General features: G+C 51.3%; 2 protein-coding genes across 2 annotated transcripts in view; one reads left to right on the forward strand and one right to left on the reverse strand.

Moving 5' to 3' along the window:
• Positions 1 to 16,840, reverse strand: part of CPT1A (carnitine palmitoyltransferase 1A) — a 62,970-nt gene extending 46,130 nt beyond the window's left edge. Inside the window, exon 1 of the mRNA XM_053561331.1 lies at positions 16,684 to 16,840. The gene's annotated coding sequence lies outside the window, so the exon portion shown is untranslated. The remainder of the gene's footprint in view (positions 1 to 16,683) is intronic.
• A 3,981-nt stretch (positions 16,841 to 20,821) lies between these two features.
• LOC128565086 (thioredoxin reductase-like selenoprotein T) lies at positions 20,822 to 21,757 on the forward strand. The gene is made up of 3 exons (XM_053561332.1): positions 20,822 to 20,913; positions 21,141 to 21,145; positions 21,191 to 21,757. Exons 1-3 carry the CDS (start codon positions 20,822 to 20,824, stop codon positions 21,505 to 21,507), a joined length of 414 nt encoding a protein of 137 aa, XP_053417307.1. The 3' UTR covers positions 21,508 to 21,757.
• Positions 21,758 to 22,561: the final 804 nt, after the last annotated feature.

The following is a 22,561-nucleotide window of genomic DNA, read 5'->3' on the forward strand; positions in this document are numbered from 1 at the left end:
GTTCAATGAAATGGAACATTCGCCCATTGCAGTTGGCGCCTGACCATTCGCATGTGGGGAGCTTCCCACACACACTCCCAGTGCTCCTAGGCCCGGACACAACACACCTCGCCCTGTAACCACAGCCTCCACATTGAGAAAGGAGAAATGGCTGCATAACTGATCCAGAGCCAGGAGATTAAATCAGGAGAGGCAAAGGATTTTGGGACCAGAGTGTGTGGACAGGAGATGTAAGAGGTGAGGTGAAAGGGGAGGAAAGAGAAAGGGAAGGGAACAGAGAAGGGAGGTGAAAGGAGCTGAGGGGAGAGGGGAGGTGAAGGAAGGGGAGGAGAGGGGAAAGGGGAAGGGTGAGGAGGGGAGCCTCACCTGTAGCCCTGTCTAGGCACCTGTGGCCCTATCTAGGCACACAGGACTGGGCGCCGGGGCTGACCTCTGGTGTGAGTGCTGTACAGAGGGGCACCCCAGGAACAGGGCAAACTTCTGCCGCCAGGGATGCCTCCCCCAGAGGTTTTCAGACTCTAGTCTTCAGTCCCTTCCTACCTTTTAGAGCCAGGAGGTAACGGGGATGGTGGGCGTGGTGAGAGGCAGCTCCACCACCTGGCTGCCCTGGTCTGGTCCACACGCACCACAACATGGAAATGCCTGAACAGTGGGCAGGGACCGAACCCGCAGGGCTTTTATGCCTCTGGTGTAGAAATAATAGAAAAGGGAAAGCAAGGCCTTCCAGGGTCCTGCCCCACCCTGCCCAGCCAGCTCTCCCAGCTGCTTCCTTCTTGGTGGGGCCACGCCCTTGCCCCAACTATCACCCAGGTGGGTGTGGATGCAGTTTGGCAGCCTCTCCCACCTCCAGTCATGGAAACAGCAGCCAGAGTGACAAAGACACAGCCGCCGTGGCTTCCTAAAGGTGGATCCCGGCCCACAGGTGCCATCTAGCTCCAGGCCAGGACCCCTCACTCTTTCCAGAGCTAGGCAGAGGAGTCCTAACACCGAAGAAGTCAGAAATAGGAAAATAACCAGATACAGCCATTCCCGCCCTATTTTTTTTTTTTTTTTTAGAGACAGAGCCTCACTTTGTTGCCCTGACGTCCCAGCTCACAGCAACTTCCAAATCCTAGGCTTAGGTAATTCTCTTGCCTCAGGGTCCTGAGTAGCTAGGACTATAGGTGCCCGCCACAATGTCAGGCTGTTTTTTGGTTGTAGTTGTCATTACTGTTCAGCAGGCCTGGGCTGGATTGGAACTTGCCAGCTCTGGTGTATGTGGCTGGTGCCCTAGCTATAGGCGCCAAGCCAGAGCATCATGTTTTAACAAGGAGGTCCTCAGAGAGCGCAGGGGACAGCAGGCATCCCCTGTCTCTCTGGAGGCAGCATCCTTCATCTCCACCTGGCCAGCTGGCCTGCTCTGCCTACGTTCAGCTCCTTCAGGATGTTGTCATCCTGACCTCTTTGTCCTCACTGAAGGCCTGCCTGCTGCCAGCACCCTGTCTCCCATGTCAGCCTTCCCAGGGGTGTGATTGTCCTGTGCATATCGCCATGGCCACCAGCCCTGGCCAGGGGCTTCCCCAGCAGGTGTCCTACTGGCCACTTTCTCTTTTGTGTTCCTTCACTCCTATATGCCCAGAAGGCACCACTTCTCTGCTGCAGCAGGGGTTGGGGTCAGGTCTGTCTCCTCTAACCGGCCAGGGAGGCCCTATCAGAGTTCACCCTCTCCTTCCCTCCTTTTGGCAAGGACAGGAGGCCAGGGACACCCACGTGCTCCTTCCCTGGAGGCCTCCCTGGAGTCCAAGGCACACCCTGCCAGGCTGGGCACCTGTCCACCCCCAAACCCAGATGAGGAAAGCCCCAGCGTACAGGGAAGGAAGGGCCCTCAGGCCAGCTGGCCATGCCGGCTGCCGTGGGCAGGCTGAGACTGTGTCTGATCCAGCTATGCCAGACAGCCTCTTTCTTTCCTTCCTCCTTTCAGCCCTCCCAAGATGATAGAAAGGGCAGAGGCAGGGCTGAGCTGAAGCAAGCCCGTAGTCCCCTGCCTGGTGCAGGTGGGAGCTCTGCCATGTCCTACTCTTGATGCACAACTAAACCATTAGTCTCGGGGCGGCGCCTGTGGCTCAGTGAGCAGGGCGCCGGCCCCATATGCCGAGGGTGGCGGGTTCAAACCCAGCCCCGGCCAAACTGCAACAAAAAAAATAGCCAGGTGTTGTGGCGGGCGCCTGTAGTCCCAGCTGCTCGGGAGGCTGAGGTAAGAGAATCGCGTAAGCCCAAGAGTTAGAGGTTGCTGTGAGCCGTGTGACGCCACGGCACTCTGAGGGCGGTACAGTGAGACTCTGTCTCTACAAAAATAAAAAAGAAACCATTAGTCTCCGTGGACCAGACTTCCCCTTCCTTCCTCCTCCCATGTGGCTTCCTGCTTCATCCACTGCTGCCTCTGGCCCCTCTGGCCTCTGAGGGGCAGGTGGGTCCCCAGCAGCCCCGGAGTCACATAGCCCCCAGGCCTGCCCAGGCTCCGACTTCAACCTGAGGACCTCCATGTTTCACGCACTTTCTCTACACCCAAACTACTATGTGGAGGAAAAATGAATCTCACCACTTTCCCTCGTGCCTGTATCCTCCCTCCACCAGCACCTGCTTTGCCCTGCCTGGGCAGGAATGGACCAGCACTGTTCACACTCCATTCCTCACCTTGGGCTAAATTCAGTCCCCAGAGCCTGCTGAATGGAAGGCACTCTGGCCCCACCAGCATATCTGCTCCCCGCCAGTCCTAGCTGAAGGGAAGCAGCTCTGCATTATCTGCCGCCCCCCAGCTCTCCTTCCTCCATGCCACCCCTCCAGAGGGACCTCCCAAGAGACCTGTTCAACTGCTCATGAATCCACATCACCCCCCCGGGGCGGCCTATTTGGAGAGATTCCCCAGTCTAGAGGTTTCCTTCCACACCCAGATCTTTGAGATGCATTGCAGCCTGGGATAGAGAGAGGTAGTGTTCTGGGGACAGAGTTTACGTGGCCTGAAAGAAGAACAGAAAAGAGAAGGGGGAAGAAAAGTTGAAAAGAAATGAAGAAATAAAGATTGAAGAAAAGAAGACTTAACCACCCCCTTAATTCCATTCAATCATTCCCTCAAATCACCGAGGAGACTTCAGGCTGGCCTCTTGCCAACTCCCCCCTGACATGGGCCACTTTCTTCCCTGCCTCAGACCAGCACAGGGATAAACCAGAGGTGATCACTGTGGCAGCAACCCCCAGGTGCCTCTGATATGCCAGAGATAAAAGCCCTGTGTCCACATGGTCCAGCATTGCCATGGGGCTGTGGCCGTGTGTATTTTCACTGCAAGTACAGAAATCATCTCTGAGAAGCTGATGTGGGAAATGGGGCCTGGAGCCCAGGGCCTGGGGGCAGGATCAACCTTCTGCCCTAAAAGGCTGAGTGGGGGGTAATCCTCCCCTCCCCGGAACCCCACCTGATAGGGGCTCCCAGACTTCCCTGCCTGGAGTGTGCCAGGTGCCTGCCAAGTCCCACCTCAGCAAGGGTGCCACGCCGTGTGCCACTCTGGATGGCATGAGGGCCCCTAACGCAGAGACTCATGGCCAAGGTCTGCCCGGAGCATTTAAGTACCTTATACTAATCGGCTCTCAGATAAACACCGAGACGCAGAATAAGACGCTAAAGCTGAACACCACGACCTATTTATCACGATTATTAAAAATTCACATCTCCAGTCTCAAGTTCAAATCTATTCTGTGGTTGTTCCAGCGCCTTTCCAATATCAACTCTCCCTGACACCTGCCCCTCAGCCAGACCTGCTGGCCATGACCCGAGGCCACTAACTCTGACTGTTCTCTCCTTTCTTCACCCTCTGCGGAAAGCTCCCTGCCCGCTGGGACCTGGTCTGTCCAGCTCAGGAATCCACATCCCCAAAGCACAAGAATTCTCCCAGACACATTTAGCAGTTTAACCTGCACTTGCTGACAAATGACTTTCTTCCAAAACAAGTCCTAAGCTTCTGAAGGCCACGAATCCTCCTCTGATTGTCTGAATCAAATCACGAAGACCACGGACAGCTCTCCTGATGTGAAATGGACAATTTAGGGGACAGATATTGACATGCCCCATTCAACTTCGGGAAGATTATCTGATCTTCACTTTACTCACCATGCACAGTACCTCTCCCAAACCCTCGGCTGATAAATTGCTCTGGTATTTTGTTTTTCAACGTGCTCACTTTGTTCCCTTTCTCCACAATCAATTCCTCTTAACCAAAACTTTTCACCTCTGAGGTCAGCAGCCCATGCACCCTAACACTGGTCACGTCATTAAGAAGCCTTCCCAAACACAGGGCCCACCCCACCTCCCCCACCCTGGCCAGGGGTCAGGCACCCAGGAGAGGAGGTAAAAGGTAAGGAGGTGAAAAGTCAGCAGGAGCCAGATTCTAAAACACCAAGTGCCCTGGGGGAGACGGAGATGTGGAAATCACCCTTGTGATATAAAACAATAAAAGTCATGTGTCAATGGACTTAAAAAAAAACAAAACAAAACGGTCTGTACAGCAAGCAAAATGTGAATAAGTGCTATGTAGCAGACATCTTTCAACATGGCCTTGGATCCACAGATCCAGAGACAGGAGGGTGGGTGAGTGGGTGGGCACAGGTAGATGGATTCCTTTGACAATGAAGATACACAATATTCCTGCCAAACTCTGGCATACGCTAGACAGTCTGATCCACATACGGGGTGGGACAACTAAGTTCTTGAACTCATCCTAGAAAAAATGCCACATGCCTCATTCTGCAGATCACTACGGGCACCTTCAGAGTACTCACCTTGGGAAGCTATGCGCTGAGGTCACTGCCTAGTCCACTCTTCAAAGCAGTTCTGGGGCTCTTTTTCTGGAATGGCCATCAGAGCTGTCATCATACAAGGTCTGACAATTAAGTTCAAGAACTCATCCTAAGTGCTTTGAAGGGTGAACTGGGCTCTGGATTCAGTGTATATAGCTTCCCAAAGGGAATACTTCAAAGGTGACCGTAGTGATATTCAGCAATGAGGTATGCAGCTCTTTTTCTAGGACAAGTTCTCCAACTCAAAAATATGTGTAGAAGGTCAGACAACTGTTAATGAATTTGACTGGCATTAGTTCATTTAATTCCCACTAGAACCCTGTCCCCATTTTTTGGTGAGAAAACCAAGGATTACATTTCAAGAAATTTCCCCAAGGTCACAGCCAGCAAACAGCAGAGCTGGGAATCAAACCCAGGTCCAACTCCTAAACTCATGCTCTGGCTCGGTGCTCCTAACTCAGTGGTTATGGCACCAGGCTCGTACACCAGGGCTGGTGAGTCTAAACCTGGCCTAGGCCTGCTAAACAACAATGACAACTATAACAAAAAATCAGCTGGGGCTTGGTACCTGTAGCTCAGCACCAGACACATACACTGGAGCTGGCAGATTGGAATCCAGCCTGGGCCTGCCAAACAATAACTACAACCAAAAAATAGCCAGGCATTGTGGCAGGCGCCTATAGTTCCAGCTACTTGGGAGGCTGAGGCAAGAGAATCGCTTAAGCCCAAGAGTTTGAGGCTGCTGTGAGGCCATGGCACTCTAACTAGGGCAACATAGTTAAACTCTGTCTCAAAAAAAAAAAAAAATTATAAATAAACAAAACTCAGCTCAGCCTCTGTGGCTCAAGCGGCTAAGGCGCCAGCCACATACACCTGAGCTGGCAAGTTCGAATCCAGCCCGGGGCCACCAAACAACAATGACGGCTGCAACCAAAAAATAGCCGGGCGTTGTGGCAGGCACCTGTAGTCCCAGCTACTTGGGAGACAGAAGCAGGAGAATCACTTGAGCCCCAGGAGTTGGAGGTTGCTGTGAGCTGTGATACCACTGCACTCTACCCAGGGCGACAGATTCAGGCTCTGTCTCAAAAATAAATATACAAATAAACAAACAAAACTCATACTCTACCAAAGTTAAGTGGCAGGTACTACACAAAAAGTTCTACTTAAGGCTCGGCGCCCGTAGCACAGTGGTTACGGAGCCAGACACTGAAGCTGGCAGGTTTGAACCCAACCCCGGCCAGCTAAACAATGACAACTGCTACAAAAAAAATAGCTGGGCATTGTGGGGGGCGCCTGTAGTCCCAGCTACTTAGGAGGCTGAGACAAGAGAATCGCTTAAGCCCAAGAGTTTGAGGTTTCTGTGAGCTAACGCCACAGCACTCTACCGAGTGTGACATAATGAAACTGTCTTAAAAAAAAAAAAGGGCAGTGCCTGTGGCTCAAAGGAGTAGGACGCCAGCCCCATATGCCGGAAGTGGCGGGTTCAAACCCTGTCCTACCCAAAAACTGTTAAAAAAAAAAAAAAAAAGCTGCCCCATTTTTGGGGGGCCTAGGGTGGCGGGTTCAAGCCTGGCCCCAGCCAAACAGCAACAAAAAAAATAGCCAGGCATTGTGCGCCTGTAGTCCCAGCTACTCAGGAGGCTGAGGCAAGGGAATTGCCTAAGCCCAGGAGTTGGAGGTTGCTGTGAGCCGTGTTATGTCACAGCACCTAACCATGGGCAATATAGTGAAACTCGGTCTCTACAAAAAAAAAGTTCTACTTAAGATCCCTGAAGTTACAACACAGATATAAAATTAGGCCAACAAAATGTGAGTGCTGCCAGCAATAAAACTACAGTAACTACAAACACCATCTGGGCCAACTCTAAAATTCTTCCAGCTAGAATTGCACAATGGCTCCAACTTGGGGAACCACATGTGAGGCATGACTTCCAAGAAGGCTTTGCCTTCTATTGAAACCTAGCTAACAGGATGGCACGGTGTCTCATGCCTGTAATCCTAGCACTCTGGGAGTCCGAGGCAGGTAGATTATTTGAGCTCAGGGGTTTGAGACCAGCCTGAGCAAGAGCGAGACCTCGCCTCTAAAACTATCCCAGTATATCCAGTATATAGAGTGGCAGGCACTGTACTCTCAGCTACTTGGGAAGCTGAGGCAAGAGGATTGCTTGAGTCCAAGAGTTTGAGGCTGCTGTGAGCTATGATGCCATAGCACTCTACTGGGCAAGAAAGAGTCTTAAAAAAAAAAAACCTACCTAACACCTGTCCATATCGTCCAGCAGTAAACAACTGTGTTGGAAATCTGCTGAGAAAAGGTTACCCACAGAAATGAAAAAATGACAGCTTAGCTCAGTGAGGATCTCCAGTACACAACCAGTAGCCTTCACCTGGGAGAAAGTGTGAGGCTGGATGACAGCTGGCCATGGCCCTGGCGAACTCAAGGAGACACCAGAGGATAAGTCAGTAGCAGAGTCTCTGGCAAGGGCAGTTACCTTATCTACAACGTGATCTTGGATCCCCAGGTGACAACCCTGGAAGGCCTCTTGTTTGGGGGGGAAACAAAACTAGTGCCAACCTCCAGGACTGGCTCCAACTTGGGGAACCACATGTGAGCCAGGCAGGCATGACTTCCAAGGTGACAACTCAGGCTGGCCTCATCACTGTACCCAAAGAACTTCAGGGAAAGCTCCAGGAAGGTTCTGGCAGGGTGCCAGCACCCCAGGGGTTTCCCTGAAGCCAGCATGGGCATGCTGACTCTTCCAAAGGTAAATGATGACAAAAATTAGCAATAATGGGAAGGAAAAAAGCAGCAATAGCTTCTCTGCAATTGATGAGTGAGCACGCATCCTGTGCACCCATAAGTCCTGTCAGTATTCACCTGCAGACCTGCTGCTCCGTGGTCTTGTACTTTTTCAGTAAAAAAATTATATATATGCAGGGTGGCACCTGTGGCTCAGTCAGTAAGGTGCCGGCCCCATATACCAAGGGTGGCGGGTTCAAACACAGCCCCGGCCGAACTGCAACAAAAAAATAGCTGGGTGTTGTGGCGGGCGCCTGTAGTCCCAGCTACTCGGGAGGCTGAGGCAAGAGAATCACTTAAACCCATGAGTTGGAGGTTGCTGTGAGCTGTGTGATGCCATGGCACTCTACCGAGGGCCATAAAGTGAAACTCTGTCTCTACAAAAAAAAAATACATATATATATATATATATATATATATGCAAATATAAAGATTATTTCCCAAACCTGAAGGATATAATAGAAGCAAGAATGTGAAACCAAAAACTCTTCTTTTTTGAGACAGAGTCTCACTACGTCGCCCTCAGTAGAGTACTGTGGCTGTCACAGCTCACAGCAACCTCAAACTCTTGGGCTTAGGTGATTCTCTTGCCTCAGCCTCCCAAGTAGCTGGGACTACAGGTGTCTGCCATGATGCCCGGCTATATATTTTTTTGTAGTTGTCATGGTTGTTTAGCAGGCCCAGGCTGGGTTTGAACATGCCAGCCTAGGTGTATGTGGCCCGTGACCTATCCACTGAGCTACCAGCATCGGCCTAACTTTTCTATGTTTTGTAGAGATGAGTCTTTTTTTTTTTTTTTTTTGTGGTTTTTGGCCGGGGGTGGGTTTGAACCCGCCACCTCCGGCATATGGGACCTGCGCCCTACTCCTTGAGCCACAGGCGCTGCCCTGTAGAGATGAGTCTTAATAAGTTGTTCAGGCTGGTCTCAAACTCCTGGGCTCAATCAATCCTCCCACCTCAGCCTCCCAAAGTGCTGGGATTTTAGGTGTCAGCCACCAGGCCAGACCAGCTTGGTATTTGTTTTTTTAAGACATAGAATCTTGGCTTGGCACCTGTGGCTCAAGCGCTAAGGCACCAGACATACACCTGAGCTGGCGGGTTCGAATCCAGCCCAGGCCCGCCAAACAACAATGGCGGCTGCAACCAAAAAAAAATAGCTGGGCTGTAGCTGAAACCTGTAGTTTCAGCTACTTGGGAGGCAGAGGCAAGAGAATCACTTGAGCCCAGGAGTTGGAGGTTGCTGTGAGCTGTGATGCCACGGCACTCTACCCAGGGCAACAGCTTGAGGCTCTGTCTCAAAAAAAAAGACATAGAATCTTGATGTGTTGCCTAGGCCGGCTTTGAATTCCTGTGCTCAAAGGATCTTTCCACCTCAGCCTCCCCAGTAGCTAGAACTACAGGCACTTGCTTCCATACTTGGCCTCAAACTTTCATTGTGTAAGGTTGTATCTTGAACTCATGACCATTAGTTAAATTGACCACCAAAAACAATTGGTGGTCACAAATTCACAATTCAACAGTGAATTTCCTGCAGTCAAGTACGCCATTACAAGCCATTTACATTTATAGGGTCAAGCCAAGTTATAAAAGAAATTCTCAATCATACATTTTTTTTCTACAGTTCTTTTTTTTTTTTTTTTGTAGAGACAGAGTCTCACTTTACTGCCCTGGGTGGAGTGCCATGAAGTCACAGGACTCACAGCAACCTCCAGCTATTGGCTTACGCGATTCTCTTGCCTCAGCCTCCTGAGCAGCTGGGACTACAGGAGCCTGCCATAGCGCCTGCCTATTTTTCTGTTACAGTTTGGCCAGGGCTGGGTTTGAACCCGCCACCCTTGGTATATGGGGCCAGCGCCCTACTCACTGAGCCACAGACGCCACCCTACAGTTCTTAAGAACAACACAGCTTCCACCCACCAAGATCCTATAAAAATAAAGCAAATTCAAATTTAGATCTTAAATTACACAGTTATCAATAAATAATGGTTAATCAAATAAATATAGAGAAATGTGTTCTTAGAAAAGTAACAGGCCAGGCGTGGTGGCTCACGCATGTAATCCTAGTACTTGGGAGGCCGAGATGGGCGGACTGCCTGAGCTCACAGGTTCGAGACCAGCCTGAGCTACAGTGAGACCCTGTCTCTAAAAAATAGCTAGGTGTCGGGCGGCGCCTGTGGCTCAGTCGGTAAGGCACCGGCCCCATATATAGAGGGTGGCGGGTTCAAACCTGGCCCCGGCCAAACTGCAACCAAAAATAGCCGGGCGTTGTGGCGGGCGCCTGTAGTCCCAGCTGCTCGGGAGGCTGAGGCAAGAGAATCGCTTAAGCCCAGGAGTTGGAGGTTGCTGTGAGCTGTGTGAGGCCACGGCACTCTACGGAGGGCCATAAAGTGAGACTCTATCTCTACAAAAAATAAAAAATAAAAAAAATAAGAATTAGGAAAAAGCCACTGAGGATCACAATTTTATAAAGAAATTATCCAGGTGTATTGCTTGAGCTCAGGATTTCAAGACCAGTCTGAGCCAGAGTAAGACCCCGCCTCTAAAAATAGCCGAGCATTATGATGGGCGCTTGCAGTCTCAGCTACTCAGGAGGCTGAGGCAAGAAAACAGCTTGAGCCCAAGAGTTTAAGGTTGCTGTGAACTAACACCATGGTGCTCTAACAAGGGCATCAAAGCAAGACTGTCTCAAAAATATATATAGACCTTTTTTTTTTTTTTTTTTTGGCTCAGTGCTGGTAGCACAGTGGTCATGGAACCGGCCACATACACCGAGGGTGGCGGGTTTAAACCCAGCCCGGGCCAGCTAAAAACAACAATGACAACTGCAACAAAAAATAGCTGGGTTGGGTGGTGTGGTAGTTGTGGTGGGTACCTGTAGTCCCAGCTACTTGGGAGGCTGAGGCAAGAGAATCTCTTAAGCCCAAGTGTTTGACGTTGCTGTGAGCTGAGTCCACGGCCCTCTACCAAGGGTGACATAGTAAGACTCTGTCTTAACAACAACAACAAAAAAATACATACATATACACACACACACACACACACACACACACACACACACACACACACACACACACACCCAAAGTATTGACAGGTTCAATTATCTTGACTATCTACTCAGATACCTACTTTGTAGTTAAAGGAGTCGGTTCCCCACCAACCCTGACCTGGCTCCAGATTGCTGGGAAGACGCATGCACCAGAGGCACCCCCACTCCTTTGTACCAGCATTCTGTCCCCACAGTGTTTGTAAGACCACAGAGGCCCTGTGTTCCCCTTACACATTCTTTTTTTTTTTTTGTAGAGACAGAGTCTCACTTTACGGCCCTCAGTAGAGTGCCATGGCATCACACAGCTCACAGCAACCTCCAACTCCTGGGCTTAAGCGATTCTCTTGCCTCAGCCTCCCGAGTAGCTGGGACTACAGGCGCCCACCACAACACCCGGCTATTTTTTGTTGCAGTTTGGCCGGGGCCGGGTTTGAACCCGCCACCCTCGGCATATGGGGCCGGCGCCTTACCAACTGAGCCACAGGCGCCGCCCCACCCCCTTACACATTCTTTACCTTTGCACATGGAGTAAATTGATCTTGTCAAACAACATGTCGCAATTTGGGAAATACAAAATGCAAGTGGAGTTCATAAAACTCCCCTGCAGCTAGGACACTGTTTGCTAGAACCTGTATTTATTTCACACACTCAAAAACTCTTTCCACATCTGACACGTGTAATACAGGAGGACAGATGTCAGAGCCACCATCTAAAGATGACAAAAAGGAAACCCAGAAACATACACTTGAGGCTGATTCAGATCACATCCAGCCCCAGTCGGGGTGGGGGAGAATCTAAAACCCAGGCCCTCTGCCTGCCCACTGGACTGGAGAAGCAGCCTGGGAAAGAGGGAGGACACCAGATCTGGGTTCACATTCCAGCTCTACCATGCATGTAGGACTTTAAAGCAAATGTCATCATCTTTCACACAATGTCTCCTGGCACATAGAATACGCCTAACAAAAAAAAAAAAAAAGAATACGCCTAACACCCACATACCACACAAACTGAAGGACAGCATGAGTGACCAGCCCCAGCACATGTTAGTTAGGTTGTTAATGCAAGAACACATTCTCTGTACCTTTCCAACCGCAGCCACGTGCCACCAATATAAGCCCACCAGGAAGGTGGGTTTCCTGTCCTTTCTCCTTGCATAGCAACCCCCATGCCAAACCCCTCATGCCAAAACTCAACACCAGCACTTGATACCTTGAGCTCCCTGTAACTGTGATAATTAACTTTCAGCAATTTGCTGATGTATTTTGAGCATACAGAATTGGACCTCTAAATGCACCAGAGTGTGTTTGAAAAAAATATCAAGTAGGCGGAGCCTGTGGCTCAAGGAGTAGGGTGCCGGTCCCATATGCCAGAGGTGGTGGGTTCAAACCTAGCCCCGGCCAAAAACCACAAAAAAAAAAAAAGAAAGAAAAAATATCAAGTAACCAAACCTCAGTGTATCAAATGCTTTTCAGGGCACTAGAGGAGGGGACTTTGAGGTTCGAGACCAAGAGTTTGAGGTTGCTGTGAGTAGTGACGCCATGGCACTCTACTAAGGGTGACAGAGTGAGACTGTCTCAAAAAAAAAAAAAATCACTTTGAGTTATATAGCATGACAATTTCTTTTCTTTCTTTCTTTCTTTTTTTTTTGAGACAGAGTCTCAAGTTGTCACCCTGGATAGAGTGCTGTTGTGTCATAGCTCACAGAAACCTCAAACTCTTAGGCTTAAGACATTCTCTTGCCTCAGCCTCCCAAGTAGCTGGGACTACAGGCACTCCCCACAACGCCTGGCTATTTTTTGTTGTTGTTATTTTTGCAGTTGTCATTGTTGTTTTAGTTGGCCTGGGCTGGGTTCGAACCCATCAGCCTCTGTGTATATAGCCAGTGCCCTACCCACTGAACCATGACAATTTCTTAAAAGTAAGGTTATTTTGTATTTCTTTTAATACAAACATGTATTACTTGTTTAATATAGATGGAGGCGGGAGGCACCTGTTGCTCAGTGGGTAGGGAGCCAGCCCCATATTCCGAGGGTGGCGGGTTCAAATTCTGCCCTGGTCAAACTGCAACAACAACAACAAAAAAAATAGATGGAGAATTCCAAAAGCAGGGAATTAACCCACCAAACATTCCTGCCCTCACAGAGCTCACTCCCCAACAGGTCATGCCCAATGAATGCTCTGTGGGGGAGAGCACATCTTGGCGGGAGAAGGGGTCACTGCAGATGAGGGGCCTCTCAGTGAGGAGGGAGCTAAAGTTTTTGTCAGAAGTTTTTGGCCATAATAACACGAAAGAGGTGCCCTGAGGGAGCGCCCCCACCCCAGTTTCCTGGGCTTCCTGGTTCACCTACCCAAATCTCCTACAACAATGGACCCCACCATGTCAGAGGCTGCAGCAATTCACGGGAGAAAGGGTCCCTGGCACATTCTGTCATTCCTCCAAAACCTATCTGAATGCCTGCTAAGGATCACAGGAAGGGAGAGGAAGGTAATTTCAAGATCTATATAGGAAGAAATAGCAGGAACAAACTGCATATGGGGGCCCAGGGGATGGGATGAACTCAGCTTCCAGTCATGGGGACCACAAACCACCAGCAACAAGCGCGGAATATTCCTTTCCTTTGTACCTATAGCTCCCAACCACGAGGCCTGTGACCCTCAGGAAGGGAGGGGTAGCCACTCTACTTCCCCACCCTCCAAGGTGACAATTACCCTGCTGTACACTCTGGAGAGGCAATGCCTCATTCTGCTGCCCAACTTCTTTCATTATTAACTTCCAAACACGTTCCTGGACATGAAAACAAACCACTGAGAGAGGCAAAGGTAGACATTTCTCAGAACTGAGGCAGTCACGTTACCCAAACAGGGCAAGCTGGCCTCAGCCCAGGGCCTGCTGTAGAGCCAGGGTTCACCCAATATTTGCATGGGGTAAAAGCTTAAGTTCACAAAAGGCAACAAATATTTGAAAGCAATAGGCTGGAAAACATTTTACATGTATTAACTAATATATATATTTTTAAAAACATACATATCCTGTACAGCCTAGACTAGTTCCAAAATCATCAAAGTGACTAGTGCCGGTGGCGTCTGAAGCAAAGAGCAAGGAGGCTCACTGCCCTGTATTACTGAGTGTTGCTTTTTAACTTTGCACCGTGTGCTTGTACCACTTATTTTTTATTTATTTTTTTTTTTTTTGTGGTTTTTGGCCGGGGCTGGGTTTGAACCCACCACCTCCGGCATATGGGACCGGCGCCCTACTCCTTGAGCCACAGGCACCGCCCTGTACCACTTATTTAAAAAAAAAAAAAAAAAGTCCTCGGAAGAACAGCTTGAGATTGGCATTAGCCATTGTAACAGTTAAGTCCTCATTAAACTGTGAGAGAATCTCTTCAACATGCTTACAACATACAATCTGGGACAACCATTTTAATTCTCAAAGCACCAATTCTTCCGGAATTTAAGTTCAGGCTTCCACCAACAATAAACTCCAGCCTGCCAATAATAACCATGCGGAGTGACTAAACATTTTTTCCAACAAACGATCAAAGTGCAGAAGCAGCCAGGGGTCTGAGCGGGCGCCCGTTTCCGCCTCCCACCGCCACCACCTTCCCTCTGCAGATTGTAGGCAACATTTTTAATTGCAGGCTTGGACGGCGTACTCGGAAGGGCGCCGCTGGCCATCGCGGCTCCGCCCCTTCCCCCACCCCTGCACCAGGTCACGTGACGGCGGAGAAAAGTAGGGGAAAGGTCGGCGGGAGCCCCGCCCCCGGGCTGGCGCGTCCAGGGCGCTGAGATCCTGTTCCACCGGCTGTGCCCACAGAGACCTTCCGGAGCGAGCTGGCTCGAGTCGCTGCGGCCACCCCAGCGACAGCCAGCGCAATGCAGCCGGCGGGAGCAATGCAACGCGCTTCTCCGTGGGAAAGCCGGGCCCTGCGGTGCTCTGCCTTGGGGACAGTTAGCTCAGCAAGTCTGACGGCAGATGCCACACGCAGCAGACCAGAAAAGAGCAGGAGCTGTGCCCACGAGCCCAGGGCGCGTCTGGAAGGGGTTCTCTGCAAATCCGAATTAAAATTATGTTTTTATGAATGAGCACACGGGGCCAAGGTTGGGTAAGCGCAGGCCTTTGCCCAGAAGTCCCCAGAGCCCAAGCTTGACCGCTTGGTGACCGCTGGGCCGGGGCGTGGGCCAAGAGCGGCAGCAGCAGAGGAGAGGACCCAGTCTAATTCGTTTCCTTCCAGGTTAGGCGGCCTGGTTATAGTAGAAACTCGAAAGATTATTTTGGCCTGTGTATGGAAGCCAGTTTTAGCCACTTTGATACAAAGTATGTGTACTCCTAAACCTGGCCCCTTTTTCTTTCGATTTCCACAACCATAAAGATAAGAGTTCAAATGCAAGGTTCCTAGGAAGGAAACCAGTAATTAACAACCAAAAAAGGGCCCTTGGGCTCTTACTACCTAAGGCAAAACCAACCCAAAGAATCAACTCTGCATGCTGATGCTTCCCCAAAGCAACTTACAACCAGATGCTCACCGAGCTCAACAAACATATCGTTCTCACCAGCATCAAGTCCTCACACCTAGGCTCTACTCACTTTGCCCTAGTGGCCTTAAATAATTTGGAAAAGGGGAGGAGGGAGGATGCTTGCTGGTATAAATAATAGACCAGTGCTATTCAGCCATTTTTTTTTTTATCCATTTGGTTTGTGGCTTAGAAGGAAATAAATATGCTTGAATGTCTGGAATGACCAGAAACCGGACGCCTGTGGAAGAAAATGGTGTAACAAGATACACATTTCAAAAGGTTAAACTGATTACTGACTTTCATTTTTCTTGGTAACTTACAAAGTTAACAGCTTCCTACTAAAATCTGCTCTTAATATTTTAATACATAGAGCAGAGAACTGAAAGCCTGTCCCTAGTTGGGAACACTGAGTTTGTTCTGTATTTAACCTAATAATTACTGGGATTTTTAAATCATCAGAGTTGGAAAAAAGATCCGCCTTCTTTTTTTGTTTTTCTTCGGTTTTAAGGAAAGCCAAGCACCGATTTACATTATAAACCCGCTGACCGACGGCCTTTCCCAGGAAAACTAAGGACACCGGCTGCTGGCTGACTACAGAAGTAGTTCTTAGATACGGGCTGCCCAGAGTGGCCCTGACCGCGCCGTCGGACTCCCAGGCCAAGTTCACCGAGGCCTGGTCACGTGGCGCCACCCACCCACCGCGGCCCGCAGTCTTCTGGTCAGGCACCACCTTCCGCAGAGTCTCCGCGCCCACCTGCCCTTGACCCAGCGCTGTCAGAAGGGGGGAGGGGACGGCGCTCAGAAGCCGAGACTGGCCCTGGTACCCTATCTTGCTCACAGCAGGGCTGTAACCGCGCAGGGAGTCCCCGCGCCCAGGGCGTGTCCCGACGGCTGCACTGCGGGGGCGGAGGCCGAGATGGGTTCGGTACAACCCTGCCGAATCCCGAGGACCGATCATCCCTCCTGCTGCCGCACTAGACCCGCCTGCGGAATGGCCGACACCTGGGCGGACCCCCAAACTCTAGGCGGGATGGCACCGGGAAAGGCGGATCTACTAGCCTAGGGCAGATGACATCCCTCCCAATGCCTCAGGGTATTCGCCCGCAGTCAGACCAACCCCCGGGCAGGCCCCCAGACCCAATCCTCTCCTGGACCCACAGAGAAATGGGGAAAGGAAGCTCGCGGCTCCACTGGCCCCGAGCCACAGGCGTCCTGCCAAGGCCAAAGGGCCGAGCATCCCTCCTGCTGCCGCAAATCGACCTGCGGGTGGACCCCCAGACCCAATCCACTGCGGGGACTGGAAAGCCCCCATCCCACTCCAGTTGTGAGATCCCCTGAACGCCCGGTCCGAGGTGAAAGCTGGGGTTCCTCTCTGCTCCCCCAACCCGGTCCGGATCCCGGCAGCACCCGCGCGCCCCCCTGCCCCCGGCCCGCCGCAGCCCGCAGGGCGGCGCCCGCAGCTCTCCTCGCGGCGCGCGGCCGGGCCCGGTCTTACCCAGGCAGCGATGCGGATGCGGCGGTGGGACAGCAGCAGCGGCTGAGGCAGCGGCGGCAGCAAAGTGAGCGAGCTGCGAGCGGGTGCCAGGGACAGGAGGCCGCGGGCGAGGCCGAGTGCACCCGACGCCGGTAGCAGCGGATTGGCTGAGCGGGCGGGGCCTCGGTGCGAGGGGGCGGGCGACTCGCCGCGAGCGGCGGACCGGGGGCGGGGCCTGGACCGGGCAGGGAGTCTGGGCGGGGCATCCATCGGTGGGGCGTCTGAGGAGTGGAAACTGAGGCTCGCACTGGTAAATGGACCTCGGCCTCTGCCCATATGGATCCTAGGACGATTACTCACGGTGTCTATTATTACTCATCCGCGAGCCTCAGTTTCCCTGTCTGCAAAATGGGCCACTCATTAAATCGGTGCAGGTAAATGCACTTAGCACCGTGCATGGCCCCCACAATCCTCACGGCATTCGTATCTGATGGATCCGACATTGGGTTAAAGTCTGACACCAGAGCCCAAGTCCCAAATCGGACTTTATCTCCTGCGCGACAGCCTTCTCAATCCGGAGGCTCTCCTCATCTAGCTGAGCCAAGCCTCCCTTCCTGGGCTTTGGTGAAATTTAGTAAAATAATTATTCCAGTACCAAGAACCTAATAGGTGCAAAGAGAAACGTGACTGGAGCCCAGGGCAGAGAAACTGAGAGATCCTGTGTGAATGCTCCGGAGAGGGCCAGGGGTGGGGAGTGCACGACGGGCGAAGCCAGGGATCTAGCCCCAGGGCAGCTGCATCGGGAGGAAGGCGCCCGGGACTCTGCTCTTCCCTCCGGGTTTCCCACCACCCCCACCACCACGCTATGCTCCCAGGCTCGAGCAGACGGCTCTGCATGCAGTAGGTGGTGCTCCATCGATGGGCCGATTTTGCGAACATAGACTTGGCTCTCAGAAGAGTCAATCAGTCCTTCTGATATGAATAAATAAATGTTTAAGGCCGGGCGCGGTGGCTCACGCCTGTAATCCTAGCATTCTGGGAGGCCGAGGCGGGCGGATTGCCTGAGGTCACAGGTTCACTTTTTTTTTTTGGCCCGGGCTGGGTTTGAACCCGCCACCTCCGGCATATGGGGCCAGCATCCTACCCCTTTGAGCCACAGGCGCCACTGCGAGATCACAGGTTCGAGACCAGCCTGAGCTACAGCGAGACGCCCCCACCCCGTCTCTAATAAAAATAGGTAAACTGAGGCAAGAGGCTCGCTTGAGCCCGAGTTGGAGGTTGTTGTGAGCTATGACCACGACACTCTACCAGGGAGACAACTTGAGACTCTGTCTCAAAAAAAAAGAAGCAAATGTTTGTCTTTCTGCCTGTATTTACAACAGAAAATGAAAGTTCTCCCTTGATCCCGCCCCCACCGCCCTACCTTGGTAGTTAACTGCTGCGGCTCATTCCCCAGGCTCCTGGTCTTAAAAGCAGGGTAGCAAGCGTTGTTTGTAGCACTTCCACTTTCACTTGGCTTAGGTGGTGGACAGTTTTGTAGGGATGGAGATAGCCACCGTCTCTCACTCGGCCGCCTGGTATTTTCTTTGAACGACGGGCTGTGATCCATTTAACCGGCCCCCAATAGAAATTGAGCCCTCCCCCTTTTCACTATTGCAGGTGTATACAAAACCTGCACTGATGTTGAGGTATCTCTGCGTTTCTGATTCTCTGTAGAATAGATAGATCCCCGGAAGAGCAATAACCGGGGTGTGAGACATTTTGGTGCCACGTGCCAAAGTTACCACAGACAAAAGCTTATTAACTTCCACTGTGGGAGTAGAGCCTTGTCTCCGATTATGGATTTTTTTTTTTTTTGAGACAGTCTGTTTGTCACTCTCGGTAGAGTACGGAGGCGTTATAACAACTCAGGGTTCCGAGTGTTGGGACTACAGGCGCCCGCCACACCCCCGGCTATATTTAGAGTTGGGGTGGGGGTAGTCTCGCTCTAGCTCAGGCTCTAACTCTAGCTCCAACTCCTGAGCTCAAGCAATCCACCCACCTCGGCCTCCCAGAGTGCTAGGTTTACAGTTGTGAGCCACCGCAGTCCGGCCTGATTGCAGATAATTTAATCTTTGCCAATCCTAAAAGGAGGAACGAGGAGAGGAGAATTTCTCAATGAAATCTGCATTTCTTTGGAGTTTCTCCCGTCTGTAATCTTAGCACTTTGGGAGGTTCAGGCAGGAGGATGACTTGAGGCCAGAAGCCCGCGGCTGCAGTGAGCCTGGCTGGGTGAGGGAGGGAGAGACCCTGTCTCTAAATAAAGAAAAATGAAGGAGTGGGGGGTGGGGAGTTCATCCCCCTGCTGGCTCTTGCCTGGCCCGAGAGCCACCCCAGGGTCTGGACGCTTGCAGATTTCATGGCCCGGAAAGGATGGATGGGCTAAGCCGGGGCACACCTGCCAGACCCGCGGCTGTTCCGCACCCGCCTCGGCCAGTCGAGCGTCGCCTGCGTGCCCCTTCTTGCACGTGGGTCTTCTGGGTTTACGCCACGCAAGCTGGGCTGTGACGGTCTCCCCAAGTGCCCTTCCTCTCCCAGGAACCCAGTCACCGGCAGGTCCCCGCCCCAAGATCACTTGTTCACTCAGTGCCCTCTCCTGACCCCCGTTGGGATTGGCCGGGCGCTCTGTCTCTTCCCGGAGCCCTTCGGTCTTGACCGAGAGCTCCTCCCTGCGTGCCGCCTCAATGCCACCTGCAGGCCGGGCGGGGCAGGGACGGGACTCCTGGGAGATCCGGGGCTCCACGCTTTGTTGTGCCCTGGTGGGCCTGCTCTTGGACCGCCACAATGAGCCCACACCCACTCGTGATTCCAGGCGCTCTAAGGAGACCCTGTTCCCCTCCCACAGGCCACGCCGTGACTCTGACGTCTGGGACTGCAGCTCCCCTGGGCTTGGCCGAGGCTATTAATAAAGAGCCAGAGAACCAGGCCCCAGGGAGCTCCACGCCTGATCCTGAGTTCCTTGGGGGCAAAATCATCCCAGTGACTGCCTCAGAAACCAGAATAATCTTTCTGAAGTTTTGTTTTCCCCAAATTCTATCCCAGTTTGGATAGAATGTACTATAGCAGCCTGCAGAAAACTTTTAAAAAATGCATGTAGGGGGTGGTGCCTGTGGCTCAAAGGAGTAGGGCACCGGTCCCATATGCCAGAGGTGGCAGGTTCAAACCCAGCCCTGGCCAAAAACTGTAAAAAAAAAAAAAAAGAAAAGAAAAGAAAATGCATGTAGGGCCGGGTATGGTGGCTCACGCCTGTAATCCCAACACTTGGAAGGCCAAGGCAAGTGGATTGCCTGAGCTCAGGAGTTGGAGTTTATTCAGCTCCAGCCTGAGCAAGAGTTGAGACCCATCTCTAAAAAATAGCTGGGTATTGTGTCTGGTGCTTGTAGTCCCATCTACTCAGGGAGGCTGAGGCAAGAGAATTGCTTAAGCCCAAGAGTTTGAGATTGCTGTGAGCTGTAATAGTATGGCACTCTACTGAGGGTGACAAAAAAAAGCATGTAGTGGGTGGCGCCTGTGGCTCAGTCGGTAAGGCGCCGGGCCCCATAAACCGAGGGTGGCGGGTTCAAACCCAGCCCCGGCCAAACTGCAACCAAAAAATAGCCAGGTGTTATGGCGGGCGCCTGTAGTCCCAGCTACTCGGGAGGCTGAGGCAAGAGAATCGCTTAAGCCCAGGAGTTGGAGGTTGCTGTGAGCTGTGTGAGGCCACGGCACTCTACCGAGGGCCATAAAGTGAGACTCTGTCTCTACAAAAAAAAAAAAAAAAGCATGTAGTAATTGTATTCATCACTGAGAGGTTAGGTTTATCTTTTTTCTACTCTAAAAATACCTTTTAATGAAATATTTAATGAAATGGGGCGGCGCCTGTGGCTCAAGGAGTAGGGCGCGGGTCCCATATGCCGGAGGTGGTGGGTTCAAACCCAACCCCGGCCAAAAACCACAAAAAAAAAAAAAAGAAATATTTAATGAAATGAAATGAGAATAGGGACATTGCTTGGTGCAGTGTTGCGCAAAGTTCGGGTGGTCGATGACTCAGAGTATAGACCTGCTTATAAGTATGGAATAAAGGGGACTACAAGCTCTTATGGTGTGTTTCCTGAGGTTACAGGCGGGTGTTGAGGAGTCCATGCGGGTTATCAGCCTGCGGTACCCAGACATCCGCATTAAAGGCGAGAATTACCTCCTTCAACCCATATATAGACACATAGCATCTTTCCTGTCAATCTTCAAATTTTTTTTTTTTTTGAGACAGAGCCTCAAGCTGTTGCCCTGGGTAGAGTGCTGTGACATCACAGCTCACAGCAACCTCCAACTCCTGGGCTCCACCGATTCTCCTGCCTCCGCCTCCCAAGTAGCTGGGACTATAGGCACCCGCCACAACGCCCGGCTATTTTGGGGTTGCAGCCGTCATTGTTTGACGGGCGGGTTGGAGTCGAACCCGCCAGCTCAGGTGTATGTGGCTGGCGCCTTAGCCACTTGAGCCACAGGCGCCGAGCCTTCAAATTAGTATTAATAGGCTTAATAATTGTTGACAAGGATCCTTTTGCTTTCTTTGGCATGCAAGCTCCTAGTATCTGGCAGTGGGGCCAAGAAAATAAGGTCTATGCATGTATGATGGTTTTCCTCTTGTGCAACATGACTGAGAACCAGTGTATGTCAACAGGTGCCTTTGAGATAACTTTAAATCATGTACCTGTATGGTCTAAGTTGGAATCTGGTCACCTTCCATCCATGCAACAACTTGTTCAAATTCTTGACAATGAGATGAAGCTCAATGTGCATATGGATTCAATCCCGCATCATCGATCATAGCCCCCACCTATCAGCACTGAAAACTCTATTACATTAAGGGATTTTTGCCAGAGCAGCGTGACTGACAGTATGAAGGCCTGTGCTGAAGACAGCAAGCTGTTAGTACAGACCAGACGCTTTCTTGGCAGCCTCGTTGTACCTCTTGGAAAACCTCAATGCAAGAGAGCTTTCTAGTGCTGGCGCATTTTGGAATTCAGCACATTCGTGGAGTGCAATAATACTGTATAGCTTTCTTCCCCCACAAATTCACCCAGTTGTGTTTTTTTTTGTAGAGACAGAGTTTCACTGTACCACCCTTGGGTAGAGTGCCGTGGCGTCACACGGCTCACAGCAACCTCCAACTCCTGGGCCTACGCGATTCTCTTGCCTCAGCCTCCCGAGCAGCTGGGACTACAGGCGCCCGCCACAATGCCCGGCTATTTTTTTGTTGTTGTTGTTGCAGTTTGGCCGAGGCTGGGTTTGAACCCGCCACCCTCGGCATATGGGGCCGGCGCCCTACTCACTGAGCCATAGGCGCCGCCCCAGTTGTGTTTTTTTTTAAATAGTAAACATTACTATTTGTAACTTTTTTCTTTTTTTTTTTTTGTAGAGACAGAGTCTCACTTTATGGCCCTCGGTAGAGTGCCGTGGCCTCACACAGCTCACAGCAACCTCCAACTCCTGGGCTTAAGCGATTCTCTTGCCTCAGCCCCCCAAGTAGCTGGGACTACAGGCGCCCACCACAACACCTGGCTATTTTTTGGTTGCAGTTTGGCCGGGGCCGGGTTTGAACCCGCCACCCTCGGTATATGGGGCCGGCGCCTTACCGACTGAGCCACAGGCGCCACCCCTATTTGTAACTTTTTTCTTACACATATTTTGAAAATAATAAAAAATTGAGTTACAATTTGATTTTTCTTTCCCCCAAAACGTCTACTAAATCTGTTATGCTTTTATATGAATTTTCCTTCTTTTTTTTTTTTTGTAGAGACAGAGTCTCACTGTACCGCCCTCGGGTAGAGTGCCGTGGCGTCACACGGCTCACAGCAACCTCTAACTCTTGGGCTTACGCGAT

This window comes from Nycticebus coucang, chromosome 14 (genome assembly GCF_027406575.1).
Source record: "Nycticebus coucang isolate mNycCou1 chromosome 14, mNycCou1.pri, whole genome shotgun sequence".
NCBI classification, from domain to species: Eukaryota; Metazoa; Chordata; class Mammalia; order Primates; family Lorisidae; genus Nycticebus; species Nycticebus coucang.

What these genes read in the sequence shown, in the direction of transcription:
- LOC128565086 (XM_053561332.1), top strand. Translation starts at nt 20,822, where the DNA reads ATGCGGGTTATCAGCCTGCGGTACCCAGACATCCGCATTAAAGGCGAG.